We start from the raw sequence: 16,409 nt of genomic DNA, 5'->3' as shown, positions 1-16,409 counted from the left end.
CTTTAGGACTCACAGTACAGTGCTAGGGCCAAATAGGTCTGACTCTGGTATAACCCCAGAAACAAAAAAAATGAGAGCTAGAACTCCTCCTCTGACACTGCAGAAAGCATAGGTTGGTGTAACCCATAGTGTACTGGCACACTTACCCTTTAGGCTGTTGGGAAAATGCACGTGCCTACTTGCTGATCATCAGCTGAGATGGTTTGTATACACAGCACATACTCATGCTAGTTCCGGGCACAAACGTTTTGAGCTATGCCCAAGGCTATGTATACTGCACGTCCTTAAGAGAGTATTCCGAACCAAGGTCACTTAAATGCCAAGACAAGAAAAAGTAATTCTGTGCCTTGTATGAAGCATGCAAATTAAGCATCTTGACATATCTCTGCTTATTTTACATCATTTGTTCTATTTCTGCCAGTCATACAAGAAACAAGAAGCGATGCAGGCCACGGAAGTTTTCCTCCGTCACCTTGTTCTCAGCTTTTGAGGTGTCACCAGGCATTGCCTACCCACATCCAAGCTTATTTTCACAGCCAGGAGGTTAGAAAGTAACTTTGAAAAGATGAGCATTGAGATTCTGAGGAAGCCAAGGTCTATGCTTGCACAGGGATCTGGCTGGTCCCTTGAGAATGTCTTTACCCTTAAAGGTGGCATGAAAAATAAAATAATGATGATGATGATGATGATGATAATTATCATCATCATCATCAGAGTGGAATAGATGGAGGAGGTAATTTGCAATGTGGTCTAAGTCCTGCCTTTTCTTTTTGCTAAACAAAACAGGGAACAGTATTTACTATCTCAAATGCCTGAAAGCCAAAAGGCTCTAGGAGTAGGCTTTGGGGAGGGCAGGTGGGTATTTTCTGTGCCCCCTGATTCAGTTCATATTATTTTCTGCTGCCATAGTCTGGACACATTATTTTTTTTTATGCTGTACACGTAATCTGGGGTTTGGGGGCACAGCCTCTGGATTTTGTGGAAATGGATTATACACCACCCTGGATTATAGAGCCCTTTCTAGATTCCAGTACAAAAGCCGTGCATGTAATTACAAAGCTATTGCCTTTGTGAGGGTTTAATGGCTTCAGCCCAATGTACCAAAGAGACCACATCCTTATCACTACCCCATTACAGTCTCTTAAGAAAAACTGAGAGCACACACTTTAGTATACCATCTGGGCAACAATTTCATTTTACAAGGACACAGCATTCTCAGCATAGGCTGCCTCTCACCTATAATATTCTCTTCCCCTGGGGACTCACTTAAGTCCAGGTATCTTTTGAAAGCACTGCAAGATCTCTTTATCTGAGCAGGTTTTTAGTAAGAGCAGCTAAGTTGGAAAGTCAGGATTTAATAGTTTAAGATTTCATTTTGATTTTAATGCTTTGGGTGTTGGTTTTTAATTATAACTAAGTGCCCTGAACCATCAGGGTGCTGGGGAGTAGAAATTCAAACCAACACACACTAGTACATGTCTCTATACCTTGTCTCTACTGCATAATGCAAAATTGTTCCTGCAAATTTCACTGCCTCGGGGTACCAAAACCTTAGCAGGAGTTGGAAAGGATGAACCAGTGATAAGGATAACAAGAACATCAAGAGAAAGCAATGCACTTTTCAGAAATGGGAAGAGAATCCCCCCACCCCAATACACACAAAAACCCTAACCAATAATTAAAAGAGTAGATAGCTACAAGCCTCTCCTATACAAAGCATATCATAAGAATGCTCAGGATAGGGCTTTGTTGCACAAGTCTTCATCTATAGGACTATAAACAAAATGATCTGGTTTGCATGACACAGCAAGCTCATTGTGGATTATTTAATCCACAGGGTGTGTGTAGAATAAGTATGTGGCTGCCATTTTGAAAACTCAACCTCTGACTGGCACGACTGGGGGTGCGGCATGTCACATGAACCCGGCCATCGTGGGTTATTCAAGGCTTAAAGGACCCTTGCACAACCCTCAATTAGTAGTAAATAACTGACTGTGTCATGTGAACCGGCCCTAATAATCTCTGGTTTGGTGAAAGAATGGATGGAGTTATACATCTTAGCTAGCGCTGGGTTAAATGACATGAGGGCCCTAAATTGAACTATATTCTGGGGCTTCCATTTCTCACATGCACACAAAACCACAGAAAGACCTAGCAGATACATATTGTACTATACATATCCAAGCAACCCTGAGAACAATAGTTTAATGGAGATCCCAATCTGTCTCTGAGTTTTAGCCAGTGGAGTATAGTTCCTAGGAATCCTTAGAGAACAGCCACAATAACTAAATGGCATATATGCTTTGAACAGCATGGGTTGTTGCAGTTCAATTCCAACTCCCTTGCTAAATGTTTTGCTCTTTGCCCACTATTGCTTTACCCTTAAGTTTCTCTAGCTCTAACTAGGACCTAAACTGAACTTTATTGTTCAGGTGAGACAGTTTTCTTCTTTTGAAGATAGAACACTGACTTAACTAAAGCTATATGTCATTTCCCACAATGCAATTGGCTAGCCATAAGGGCCTTTTCTGATGCTCCTGAGTACAATGACCCTGAAAATGCTCTTTGCAGAGGCAGCTGTCTCACTTGGTGGCAAATGCCAACACCTTGCTGTTTTGCTACAGAACAAATCCCAAAACTGCAAGTTCTTTATCGGTCTCAAAATGTTACATGCAAACTTGTACTGAGTCCATACGAAGCACTGTAGGTACCTACGGTCTCGCTCCCTGGAGGGTCAGAATTGGATGAGCTGTCGCCATGGCTAACTGTCGCCATGAACAACCCAAGTGGAAGCTGGTTGGGGGAAGTGACAGCTGATTTTGATTGCTCTAGACTGAAGGACTCTTCAGGAAGACCAAAGGCCTCAGGGCACAGAGCAGTAGCATCCTCGCAATGCACAGTGATCTGTGAAGAGAGCTGTCGTGGTTCCACGGCGTCCCTCAAACTCCACGCAAGCTTGCAAAAAAAAACATGCTGATCCCCTTTGCTCACATGGAAGCTAATCAGGCCTTTCTAACCGATGCTTCTCTGTTTTAGGGTGGAATTTTTTAATGACTTGATTGTGCTCAATATGATGACATTTGTCTGGGGTTCAACTTGACCCAGTGTCCTTCAGGATGTATGAATCAGCAAAACTCGAGCTCACCAAAGTTCTCCAAATTCCATCTGGAAGTTGTTTCTGACTCGAGTCCATAACAGATTGCAAACTTGGGTTGTTGTTTTTCTTTTCACATGAAAATCCGCATGTATTTCTGTGCACAATTTCCCAAATGTACACAGCAATTGAGCACATCTTTGAAATATACATATTCCGCTCCTATTGATTAAAGAGTATTTATGTGCATTTTTTCATGCGCTGTCGAACTCATGTTTGAGGACCATAAATCACGTTGCAAGCTTGGAAATGTACGGACTTCGGCCATAGATTGCGTTGAAGTCCATGTTCGGTCCAGAAGGTACAAATTAGATAAATCCTGATCGAAACCAAACCAAAACAAATTTCTCAAACATTCTTAAGTGTCCTCCTAAATTTTCAAAGGAAGATGGAAGACCATGGCAGGAGATAACAGATATTGCACTCTATGACCATTTCTGTCCTTTTAAAAATTAAATAGCTATAAATTCCCTTTAGCCATAAGACAAATGGTTTTGTGTCTCTACCAAAACTAAAAAAAATGCAACTATATTTAATTCTGGCTAATGCTAGCCATCCATAGAAAGTTCAAATTCCTCCAAGTTTCACTAAAATCAAGAGGTCATTCACAAATGTGAGCACATATAGACCAATAAAAGTTCCAGGAAGTAGGCAAAGGGGAAGCAGTTAACTCTCCTAAAAAATTACGATAAGGGACAACAGTTTGATGCCATCCATTAAACACAAAGCAGATTACAAAGGTTATGAAGTTTCCCCATGTTAAACTTTAATCTGACAGAAAAAAGCTCAAAAATTTGAAAAGGACAGAAATGCAAATAGTTTAGATGATCTATTCTATTGGACCAAGGGTTTTGCTAGAAATGCACAGTTCTTCAAACAAGAGAAACTTGTTGTTCTTGCACAAAGAACAGCTCTGTGCAACACAAAAGCTCACTATCCTACCAAACACAAAATTTGTCTCATTAGGAAATCACTAGAAATGTTTGGGATCACATCCTTTTTGGGAGACCATAATCATAATGAGAATATACAAATCACTTGTAGACTGTCTGCCTATTAGGTGTTTATTTATTATTACATTTTTATCCTCCCTTCTTTCCTCTTGCAAGGAACGCAAAGTGGTTTACTTGTTCTTCCTCCTCTCCATATTATCCCCACAACAAACCTGTGAGGCAGGATAAGCTGAGAGTCAGTGACTGGCCGAAAGTCACCCAGTGAGCTTTAAGGCCAAGTGTAAAATGTGAAGTGGGAGAAGTGTAAAATGTGAAGTGGGAGAAGTGTAAAATGTGAAGTGGGAGAAGTGTAAAATGTGAAGTGTCTATAGATGTCCATAGACACCTGTGTGAACTGAAAAAGGCCCCAAACAATGCAGAATCAGGAGCCAACAGAAAACAAAAAGCTCAGCAAGTGGGTAGATTCCACTCTCCCCACCTACAACAAGCCAATTGTTACAGTACAGGACTTTAGATTAAATGAAAGACCACAACACAAATGCTGCGGTTAAAAAGTCCATTGCCAAACTCACCCACACATTTCCACATCAGCATCCTACACAAACGCTTGTCTCCAGAGGATGAAGCACCCCTAGTAGCTTACAAAAACCAAGCGGAGAGGGGAGGGATTCTAGAAGAGTAAGATGAAGTAGTTCATCACTTTTTAGGAGACACTTCCTTTAGATATTAGTTGTTTTTACTTTTATATCAGTCATGGCTTTAAAGGGAAATTTAGTGAATACAAATGAGGTTTGTTCAGGGCTAGCATGAGTACATCAGATTAATTCAGAGGGCAAGGAACAACAAAGTAGTCTCACCTTAAGGGAGTATCAGGACCAGCAAGTAAATCTGGAGAGAGCTGCCATTTGTCTAATGTGGTGTTATTGGCATAAAGACTTCCAGGGCCAATTAAAATTGGGAGAGGTGCCTTAATCATAGGAATGTTTTTTAAATGGTAGAGAATGAAGCGAAGGTGGCGCTTTCTTCGCTAAGCAGGTCTGCGTATGGCCTCTGTTTGGATGGGAAACTTTCCTGAGAGCCCTACCTCTGCTACTGTCGGCTTTTTGAAGGGGGGGGATACAGGTGTAGCAAGGAAGTAACATAAGCTAGAAACAAAGGAGCCATGAGTGTGTGGAGCCAAATTAGGAGGGAGGGGCTAGAGGCAACAGAACCAAACGAAGGGGGCGATTGGGAGACAGCAGGTGAGACCTGCTCTGCATCTAACATTAGGCGACAGTGGTTTAGGCCAAGCCCACAGAGCAAGAAATCAGACTACCAACCCACCAAGCCCTTCTCCTGCAACAGCAAGGTGGGAGAACTGCCTGTCACCCACCTGAGTGTGTGCGGAGGTGGCCCGTGAGCGCATCTCTCCTCCGGCAGGCATAGTTGCAGAAGGGACATTTGAAAGGCTTCTCGCCCGAGTGCAGCTTGATGTGGCGCAGGAGGTTGCCTTTTTGGGTGAAGGACGCACCACACTGATTGCAATGGAATGGCCTCTCGCCTAGAAAGAAGAGCCTTGTTAGTGAGTATCCAGAGAGGTTCGCCTTGAGCCCTGCTTTCACGGAGCACTGCCCCAGCTTTTATCCCCTTTGCGATGCCTCCCTTTTCATAGGGGGGCGGGGAGTTTATTCCGTGGCCAAATTAATTTTTTCCTAATCCAGAATCCCTTAATCCAGGTTACAAACATTTAGACAGGATCCTAAATGGGATCAACATTCACACTCTAAATAATCATTTTGGGGGTATAACACTAACAGCACAATATCATTTAAGTGTTGCTTTCACTTTTGCATACACAGAGAATCGGAGACAAGGTAAGCTAGGCAGAGCTAGAAGTCCAAGGTCACAGGCCAGTTGCTTGCTCTTTGCACGAGTTCTATGATCTCTTTTGAGCCTCAGACTCTGCCTGTTACCATCTTCAAGCTCTATTTTGAGATGTACTTTGCCCAAAATGTGTCACCCAGCTCTTGGATGCTAACCATAAGGCTTCCAATCATAAGACCTGTTTTGTTCCTTTTACTTTGGCTAAAATTCCTGGGAACTTGTATAGTTCAGTTGCTAGGAGAATGAGCCAGGAAGATCCCTGATTCAAATTTCGCTTCAGCCACGAACTCACTAGATGGCCTTAGACTAGACAAGTTGAAGGAACATAGCTCAGTGGCCCTGCAGGCACAGCTGGACCTTTAGGGCAGCTGGGCACCGAACACCCACCCATTCATTCCCCCCCTGCATCAAACATTGATTTTAAATTTACCTATGGCTGCGGTACCACTGAATGCTACCATGCTGTGGCTGGTGGCTTGTCCTTTCCTCCAGCAGCAGCAGCAGCCCGGCAATGTATCCACTGAAGGCACTGCATAGGTATACCAAGTATGCAGGCGTAAACCATTCCCCCTAGGACTGGGGAACTACCTGTTGAGCACCTGCGGGTGAGGAATGATCCCCCTAAACCTCCAAATTACCCAGTTTTGGCTCCCTCTGGCTTTGCAGAGTGAGAAGGGGAGACCACATTCTGCTGGTAATGGGGTGGCGCTGCAGCCGTGCGGTCCAACTGGACCAAAATCAGTAAAAAGGAAAGAAAAATAAACAGAGGCTGAGCGGTTGCCTGCTTTGTCCTCCTCCTCCCAACTCAGCTTGTCGCTTGCAGTAGGTGGTTGTGGGAGGCAAGCAGTCTGTCTCTTTTGTTGAGAACATGACACGCGTTGGAATATACCCTCTTGAATTTGAAATAGAAAAGAAGGAGGGAGCAAGAGAGTGAATCTGAGAGTTTGTTTGCTTGCTATTTCTCCGTTTGAGGAGGCAAACCACAAAGCACAACCCACCCGGTATGTAAACTTGCTTCAATGGGGGATCAGTAGTCATTGGAGTTTCCTCCTTTTCCATAGGTGGCATGTTATTTTTCTCATGATTTTAAAGATAAATTTAAAGCGCTTTTCTCTCTTCTTGTTGGCTGCTACTGCTTACTTAATTTTCTTTTTCGCAATTGCTGCAGCTGAGAGTGGGGGGGGGGATTTATTAAAGGAATTGAACTGATAGAGAACTAATGAACTGGCTTCGGCTGCAATCTAAGTCTACCAGGCGGGTAGGGGGTAGAATAGATTGGATTCCACCTCTGGCTGCACTGATGAATATGGCAATGGCACCAATTTCGGATGAATTAATATATCACAGAATTACGTGCAGTGCTCTTCAGTTAATCGTTCCAGCAATTTTTATGCTTGTTGGTGGCCTTTAATTTCCCTCCCCCAAAGCCATTGGTGCTCCTTGGTGGCTATTTTATTTGTTTCTAAGCCATTAGTGCTGCTTGGTGGCTGTCTGCTTTGTTTTTAAGCCATTTCTGCTTACTGTGGGCCATCGCATTTTATTGGCTGTGGCTTGGAAAATGTTTTAAGGAAGCATGTGCCTCAGTGGCTTTGGCTGGCAAACTTTCAGGCCTTTAAAAAGCTCCTGAACAAGATGCGTGGTGTGGCCAACTTTTATTTGTTTGAACTACCCCAGTGTAAGACTTGTGGCAGTGCCCCTGCTGTGTCGCACCAGGTAACACAGTACTGCATGACCTTCAGTTTATTTATTAAGTGTAGGTGTTACAAGGGAGGAGGTTGTGTAGCAAACAAAATGGAGTTGGTTCCGCCTCTGTTGACCCGTTGGCTCTGTCTCACCAGTCACACCAGCCACCAGCTGCTGTTGTGTGCATGATTGGCGTGCATAATGTCCCAGGTTCAGTCCCTGGCAACTTCAGATCCAGGGACCTTAGGGAGCACATACTAGGCTTTGCTAGCGCGCGACAAGCAGACTCTCAGGTAATTAAGAGCTTAAGGAACTATACAAATGCCAAGCATATGTATCATCCCTTACCGCAATTGTTTACCAGCAGCCTTGGCTGCTCACCGGCAGGGGAGTTGCTAGGCCTGGGCCCATGGGGCACGGGCCCTGATTCAATTCTCCAGGGGCCCAGATTTATTCTCCAGAGCCCGGAGTGCCCATTAGTGCCAATGGAAAGGTTTTTTCTTCTTCTTCCTAACTTAATTGTCATGAGAGGGTGTGACTTTCAAGAGGGATTGCAGCTGTGGGGGGAGAGGGTTAGCCTCCCCTCCAACATGTTGCAACACCCTCAACCCAGAGTGCATTTGGATTAGCACTGCAAAATCTTTGAAGCTCCATTTTGTGGGAAATGTTGCCGTGTGTGTGTCTGTGTGTTGCTCATAAAAAAAATCCTACCAGCTACTCTTTTTTTTTTTTTGCATCTTTTCCCACCACTGCAAATTATAATTGAAGAGGAACTACTGATTTGGGATGATCTGGGCAGGGTTTATTTTGAGATGATTTAAATGATAAGTTGGCTGGCTTTGCCTTCCGTGAAATCTAAATAATTCCTAGTAATCATTTCTAAATTTGCATAGATAGAAATTAGCATATACAAATTTTATGCAGACCTGTGTCAGGTGGGCCTGGGCCCCGAATCTTTTAAGAGCCTAGCAACGCCCCTGCTCACCGGTGTGGCTGCGTTTGTGCACCATCAGTACGTTCGGGCCAATGCACACCATCCCACAGATGTCACATTTCAGCTTGCCATTGGGTAGCCGGATGCCGCCAGGGGAATGTGGCTCCTGCCCTGTCCCGTCACAGTAGCCGAGGGGCTCAGAGAGGGAATCCTCCACAATCACACTCTCCTCTTTTTCAATGAGCCGGACATCATGCGATAGCAGACGGCTTGATTCTTCATCGCTGTACATTTCCACCTTGATAGAATTTGCTATGTGGGAAAAATATGAAAAAAATATATTAAGAGCTTAATATTATTTGTAAGTGGTTAAGCTTTTTTTTTTTTTAAAGGAAGATGAAAAATGAAAGATTTTTAGTTTGAGAATAAGCAAAATGAGTAATTAAGAATGAATAAAGGACCTTTCCCTATTAATAACTAAGGCTGGGGAGGGCATGATAGAAGTTTCTAATGTGGAGAAATAACCTTTTCTCCTTCTCCCTCATAATACTAGGGGTGCTTCCAGATGATATCATGCCATCACCCTGCTTCATTCATGGAATTTTCAGGGAGTCCAGATGACCCCATCCATTTTTAACCTTCCTGTGTTTTCCCACTGTTTCTTCTGGGTTTTTCTTCTTACCACAGAAAACCTATTAAGAAAGAAAAAGACTGAACAGTGTTGCAATGCCTTCTTGTTGGTACCGCCAGGAACCCTCCGCCTAGAAGCAACCTGGGATTCAAGTCTTTTAATGAAACCAACTGGGAGTAAATTTAGGACAGAGCAAGAAAGTACTTCTTCACAAGGCATTATGAACTGATGGAATTCACTGCCACAAGATGCACTTATGGCTACAAGTTTAGATGGCTTTACAAAGGGGGATTAGACAAATTCATGGGAGGACATGATGGGTTTGTCTACAGCTCTCATAATTAATTCCCTTCCATCTCCTCTGGAGGGCACCAGACTAGGGAAAGCTGCTCAACATTCAGAGGCACTGTATCTATGAGTACCCACTGCTGAAGGGCAACAGCAGGGGAGGGCTCTTACCTACATGCCCTGCATCTGGGCTTTTCTGGAAGCAACTGGCTGCTAAGGCTAGATGGACCTTTGGTATGATCCAACCCAACGCTTCTTATATGGTGAGTATCAAAAGATGAAATGGTCCAACACTATCCCAGCATTAATTTAGGGGTTGGTAGATGAGGGGAGCAGGCCTGCTCCTCTACTGGAGGCCCAGCCAGCTAGAGAGGACTGATGGATGTTTTACTCTGAAAATGAGGAACCATCTGAAGAGCAACCTCCTGTGACATGACCTATGAATCTTTCCACCATCCCCCTATAAGACTATTTTATGAGGAATTTGTGACTGTTTTCACATATGGACCTTTGACATACACAATCTGCATCTTAGGTCTAAACCTGGGATCTGGTCTTTTGATTCGCATAGGAGTGCACAAGGAACTGGGCTACTGTGGTGTAACATGAGTTCTGGCCGGGAGAACATACAGTAGGAGAGTAAATCCAGTCTCATTAAATGGTTTGCAGGAGATGCTTGTACCACTTCAAAGTGTAAAGCATGTGCTCAAATTTTTAAAAGTAGGAAAACTGAGTAAGGTGGTACCACATCTCTAGAAAGGAGCTTGGAGTTCCCGTTTCACATCAGACCGCCAAGCTGCCGCATGCATGTGGGGCATTTCACACTTGTTACCCACAGAGCATTTCTCTTCACTAAAGAAAACAAGGGCAATGAAATGGCAACAGTAATGGATAGACTCTCAGGATTTAAATAATATCCCTGGGTCACCCTGTTTAGACTGTACGCAAATGGCTGATAGGTAGATGATTGTGGGATGGAAAAACCTTTTCACATATCCAATAGAGATAAGCATTTTCCAAGCCAGTGGAAACTCACAACTTGGAAAGAGAGAACATCTAGCGCAGGGCTGCCCCCGGAAGCAGCTAATGGAATGTAACCTTGAGAAATTAGGACTTCCCGACTCTACCCTCTGATACATGAAGTAGCCTTCACTGCAGAAGGAATGCTGTTAAAAGGCCTTACAGAATAAACACTCCTGTCGCTTTGGTCCATAGCCAGATTTAATCATTCTACCTAAGTCAGAGTGTATTTAGAAAGAAAGACTCTCACGTTCAAACCTCCTCCTAATCTATCAATCCCTCTGCATTCTCTTCTAAGCAGCATTCTGCTGCAATGGAAGAACAGCTGGAGTAAGGACCAGACGAGGTGGGACGGAGAAGCCTTGCTCAGGAACACAGGAAGCTGCTTTATACTGCATTAGACCAAAGGTCCATGAAGTTCAATGATGTCTACATCAGTGATGGAGAACTTGTGGTCCTCTAGATGTTCCTAGACTGCAACTGCCATCAGAACTAGCCATCATCATCTGGAGGACCCTGGTCTACATTGACTGGCAGCAATTCTCTAGCCTACCTGGAGATGTTGTGGATTGAACCTGGGACCTGTCACTGAGCTATGGCCTATGTTTGTTCTTCATGTGTCTAGCCTACTTACTTATAAAGAAGAAAGCAGAGGTTCTTAAAATGAAAAGGGGAACTGGACCCTACTCTGCTCCTGTCATGCTCTGTTGCTCCAAGTACATTTCTTCCAGCCCAACTCCCTTCTGGAATCAGAAAAAATGTCTGGAGCAAGGTAAGGAGGGAGAGGGTTCCGTCCCTTTCACTCATGCACCCCTTTTTATATTGAAACAAAAGTCCACCACCTCCTGCTCTAGATATGCATGAGGTAGAAACATGAGCAAACATTGCTGCTCCATCCAGCATGGCCCACAGCATGGCACGTTTTGTTACACGCAGGTGTTACACGATAGGGGAATGTAGCCCATAGAGTCTCTATGAGATGGTACATAGAATTAAGGTGCCAGTTACCATCTAATTGCCATGTACATTCCTAAAGACTGTTTGATTTGTGGCATTCCACAGAGTATTAGAATAGTTAAGAATGTAGGTCATTGCCGGCATCTCCCCCCCCCCCCCCATCCAGTTGCAGCCTATCATGCTACAGAACTGAAGAAAAAGGGGGAACTGTGAGGCCTTGTGATGGGCACACACATCCACTGCCTGCAGCCATGGCAAGGAGGCCAGTGTAAAGAATGTACCTGTGCCCCCAGAATATCTTGGCATGGCGTTAGTAAGAGCCAGGCTGTGTAGACTAATAACACACTCTTCACAAACCTCTGTGTCTTAACATGGGTTCTGCACAGTTTTTACTCTAAAACCAAACAAAATGTTGAGCATACATTTCGAAAAGAAAAACCCTACTGCAAATTCCTTCTATTTGGCATGGTGGATGGAAGAAAACAGTAACTCAGGCTGGGGCTATTTAGAGCAAAGAGCTATAAAGAGCTATCCAGGGTAAGCACATACAATACAGAGTGTACTGTGCCTCCATGAATATCGGTAGTGCCACAGAGAGCTGTCCAGCTCCAAGAATAAAACTGAGTTGGATATGGCCACCAATGGCTTTGCATCTGGCTCCTAATCCCAAAGAACCCTTCCTTATACATCTCCGCTTCTCCTCCATTTAAGGCCTGAGACAGGCAAAGGGCTAAAACCACTTCAGCCTTCGTGTGAATAGCCAAAGAGAATTTGGCAGGCTTCCTGCACCTCAGTCACTTGTTCCCATTTATTTACATACTTCAGGGGTGGGCAACTTGCGGCCCTTCTGCCCTAGCCAGCATAGCCAATGGTGAGAGATGATGGAAGCAGTAGTCCAAAACAACTGGAGCACCACAAGTTGCCCACCCCTGATATAATAGCTTGTTCAACAAGAAAAGTATATAAGAAACCCCTTCAGAAATATAGGGAGCAATTCCATTGGCCCAGAAGAACAGCCAACCAACACAACAAGGAGGAACAGAATTGCCTGTTCTACGCTGAGTGAGATATGGTCAGATCCACAAGAGAGGATTGGGTAGGTCCATATCCCATCAGCATCAGCTACAAGGGCACGCATAAAAAATCCAGGAGGGATAGAGAAGAATTCACTCCTCCCTTAACAACTACCCAGCTCAAGCTCCTTCTTTCAGGACAGCTTTTTGTCAAAGAAGAAGAAGGAGCAAATAGCATGATTAATGCATTTCAGCTTAAAAGGAAGTCAAGATTTAGCCTTAGTTTAGAGCTATGAGCCAAGGCAGGGCAAGGCACCACAGCATCCAAGAGCCTCAGCTCTTAATGTCCTTTTCTCATTAACAGAAACCCTAGGTGGGGCAGGGGGTGGAGTGGTGGTCTTTGACTTTGAAAGCTATCTAAGCAAGCCTGCCATACCACAAGCCAAAGTGTAGGATGGGAACAGTACTTGCGGCCAAAAGTCATTCTTAGGGTGGGACGACGACTGGAATTTCGAGTATTAAACAAGCAAACAAAAAAACCCTATTTCCCATGAGCAGCATCTGGGAGATCCAGCACAAGCTGACACCTCTGTGCACAAATATGAAGTGAAAGGCTGCTCACTGGGGCAGGAGCTGCTCAGATACATTGATGCTGGCTGAACTTTGATGTTTTCCCATCCCCTCGGGATGAGTGGGTTTGTTTTTTTCCTGGCCAGAGAAGGGAGGGCTGGCTATTGTTCTGCAACCTTCCTTACAGAAGGAAAGCAGTGTCTGGTCGGGCTGGCAAAACAGGTTATGTAATATTCCTGCTCCACTGGGGCATGAGCTTGCTGGCTGAACCAGCTGTGAAATCAAGACTGATCAGAAGCAACACCATCAGCCAGCATCTCCCTGTTAAAGGGGAAGATATTCATTTCCTGCTTGTTCAATCCGTATGCAGGATTCCTTTCATGCTACATCGAACGCATGAGATTATGCCGTCTGTTGGACCAACTAGACCTTAAAGCACTGGGAGCATTATATGAACTTCAGGATGTTCCTTTCCAAATGACTAAAATGGGATTCCATTGCGATATTTACAACCCAGTTTTGGATTGGAATATAAACACTCCAGCTTCGGATTAAGTTTTGAGAAGATTATACCCGCCGAACATAAAGAAGAATCATCAGGTGATAAAACATTTGTCAGAAACAAGTGTGGGAACACTTATGCATTTACACATATTTATTCTTCAATTTGGTGATTTCATACACTTCTCTAGAATTTGGTAGCTTTCACAGAAATCACCTGTTTTAATTTTTGAAGGAATCGCCTGTGGTTGCAGAATATCACAAACTAGAATCTATCAAGGCATTCAAGTCTTTTCCTCCAAATCTAAAGCCCCCCCATCTCCAACTCCCCCCTTCCCTACTTGATATAGCATAACTAGCGCTGTCCCGAATAATCCCAGTTTCCAGCCTTCCACTCTTCGGGGAAGTGCTCTTGCACAGCCTTCTGCCCTGCTAACGTAACAAGAATTGCACAGTGCCACAACCTTTCAGAATAAAAGAAATATGCATGTACAGATACGAGTAGGGTGCTACACCGATTTAAGCCTGGAGAAGAGAAGATTGAGGGGAGACATGATAGCACTCTTCAAATACTTAAAAGGTTGTCACACAGAGGAGGGCCAGGATCTCTTCTCGATCCTCCCAGAGAGCAGGACACGGAATAATGAGCTCAAGTTACAGGAAGACAGATTCCAGCTGGACATCAGGAAAAACTTCCTGACTGTTAGAGCAGTACGACAATGGAACCAGTTACCTAGAGAGGTTGTGGGCTCTCCCATCCTAGAGGCCTTCAAGAGGCAGCTGGACAGCTATCTGTCAGGGATGCTTTAAGGTGGATTCCTGTATTGAGCAGGGGTTGGACTCGAAGGCCTTATAGGACCCTTCCAACTCTACTATTCTATGATTCTAAGCCCAACTACGGAACAGGAGAAAATACTGGGCAGAGAAAATGTTAAATGACTATGTAGGAAGTCCAAATAATTGAAATTTGCTATACCAAAAGCTGCCTCTTTCTCAGGGCTACATCCAGAAAGAATCCAGGCAGATTCTTAACAGACCTGATGACCCTTATTTAGACCTTCTTGGATGAGGTCAAACTGCAAGGGACAACTATTCTTTTAGAATCCCAGAAGAGGGCAACCTCCAACCCTAGGCCTCAGCCTACTTTCAAAAGCCCTTTGCACACAATCAGTTCAGTCTTCTCTGGCAAGAGTGATCTTTCCCTTCACTGGCAGCCTGCTGGGTGGGAACAGAGAGGAAAAGAGAAAAAAGGAGTGGCAGACAGGGAAAAGAGGTTGGCCAAAAGAGAAAAGGGGTGACTCACTTACTTTGAGCTCTGGTGCTGCCCATTGCTGGTTTCAATCTCACCCATCATCAACGTGTCACACCCACACCCCACCAATAGATTACCTGTGAGGGAATGCAGCCCTCGAATGGGGAAAAAGGTTGCCTGCCTCTGCTTTATACATACGGAAGGTGCTCTCTGCCCTGATCACAACATTTTGGGAGCAAAGTACTGAAAGCAGAAGATCGTGTACTCACCACTAAGGGAGCGGCTCGGGGAGGAGTGTTGGCTGTTTGGTGTGCTCACCGTGGGCCCCACAATCGTGGAGGTGAACTCCTTTTCCAAAGAGGAATCTCCATTACCTTTAGTGGGGAGGGGGAGAAAGCAGGGAGCAAAGGTAAGCTTGGGCTGTCTTGCTGCAAGAATCCATCTCAAGAAATGAATGTATTTTTTCCTGTGACCAGGACAGAAGTCTAGAAGAGTCAAGAGGAGGTTCTCTTGATATATTGTGTAGGATTTAGCCCTCACAGTTTGCATACTTTAAAGGAAAAATTAATCCACCAGTATGCCTAGAGAATTATTTATGCAATTTATATCCCGCCTATATACAGACTAGCGTAGGTGGCAATGACAATACAAGAAGCAGAATCCACACGTATCCAAATAGTAAAGAGATCTGCACCGAATATTTTGAGATAATCAGAGGATCATCTAGATCCATATCTCATTGTTAACAGAGCTGGCAGCTGACCAGCATTCAGAAAAGAGGTGTTGCATTCTATTATATACATATAGCAAGCAGCCTAATCACATTTAAGAGACTGAAGTCATAAACTTTTTAGAATTACGGTTCAACATTTAATGAGCACTGATCAACTGCCGTCCACCCAGCCACCATGGCCATTAGTGAGGAATGCTGGGAGTTATCATCTAAAACATCTGGAGTGCACCAGGTTGGGTAAGGCTGCTCTAAGCTACCTGAATGCTTGTAAGCACTATTTGCAGCAGCATTTAGGATTCCTCAACGAAGCACAAATATTTCATTACATGCCAATTACCGGATAAAGAGATTTTCATGTACCATCTGAATCACCATAAATGTATAAATAAGACCCAGTGTAGACATGGCTTTGCTGTTGGATGCTTTGCAATTGAAAATAATGTGCAACATGAATGAAGCAACCTACAAAAACTTGCCATACTGAAGAGCATTTAATCAGTATATGCTGTCAAGGAGGACCAATATGATGGCGTTTCAGGAAAAAATGGTGACTGTCAGAGAATTCATTTCAAATATATTCTTCGTAAAGACCCCACCATTGAACTGCTGTTGCCTCCAAGAGGAAGAGAGCATATACCAAAAGCATTGGGTTCTCTTAACTATTTACAGGGATGTACATGAAGCAGCTGCATATAAATATCTTAACTGATTGTTAGTTGAGGCATACATGGAAATCACACGACACAGAGTGATTTCCAGAATCTTGGCATTTACAAAACTAGTTTTGCAGGGTCTGGCATCTTTGCCCTTTTAGAGAAACTAAGCCCTCGTGCTAGATTAGATTGTCTAGAGGCACA

At 44.0% G+C, this 16,409-nt stretch overlaps 1 protein-coding gene across 2 annotated transcripts in view; it reads right to left on the bottom strand.

Moving 5' to 3' along the window:
- Positions 1 to 16,409, bottom strand: part of IKZF4 (IKAROS family zinc finger 4) — a 69,016-nt gene that overhangs the window by 18,746 nt on the left and 33,861 nt on the right. For both annotated transcript variants that reach the window (XM_063119977.1, XM_063119978.1), the window contains exons 3-5: positions 15,089 to 15,193; positions 8,639 to 8,899; positions 5,480 to 5,647 (exon numbers count right to left, since the gene is read on the bottom strand). In XM_063119977.1, the coding sequence (XP_062976047.1) occupies positions 5,480 to 5,647; positions 8,639 to 8,899; positions 15,089 to 15,193 (534 nt within the window). The remainder of the gene's footprint in view (positions 1 to 5,479; positions 5,648 to 8,638; positions 8,900 to 15,088; positions 15,194 to 16,409) is intronic.

Source organism: Elgaria multicarinata, chromosome 3 (genome assembly GCF_023053635.1).
Source record: "Elgaria multicarinata webbii isolate HBS135686 ecotype San Diego chromosome 3, rElgMul1.1.pri, whole genome shotgun sequence".
Classification (NCBI taxonomy): domain Eukaryota; kingdom Metazoa; phylum Chordata; class Lepidosauria; order Squamata; family Anguidae; genus Elgaria; species Elgaria multicarinata.
This window is presented reverse-complemented; position numbering and strand designations above follow the sequence as displayed.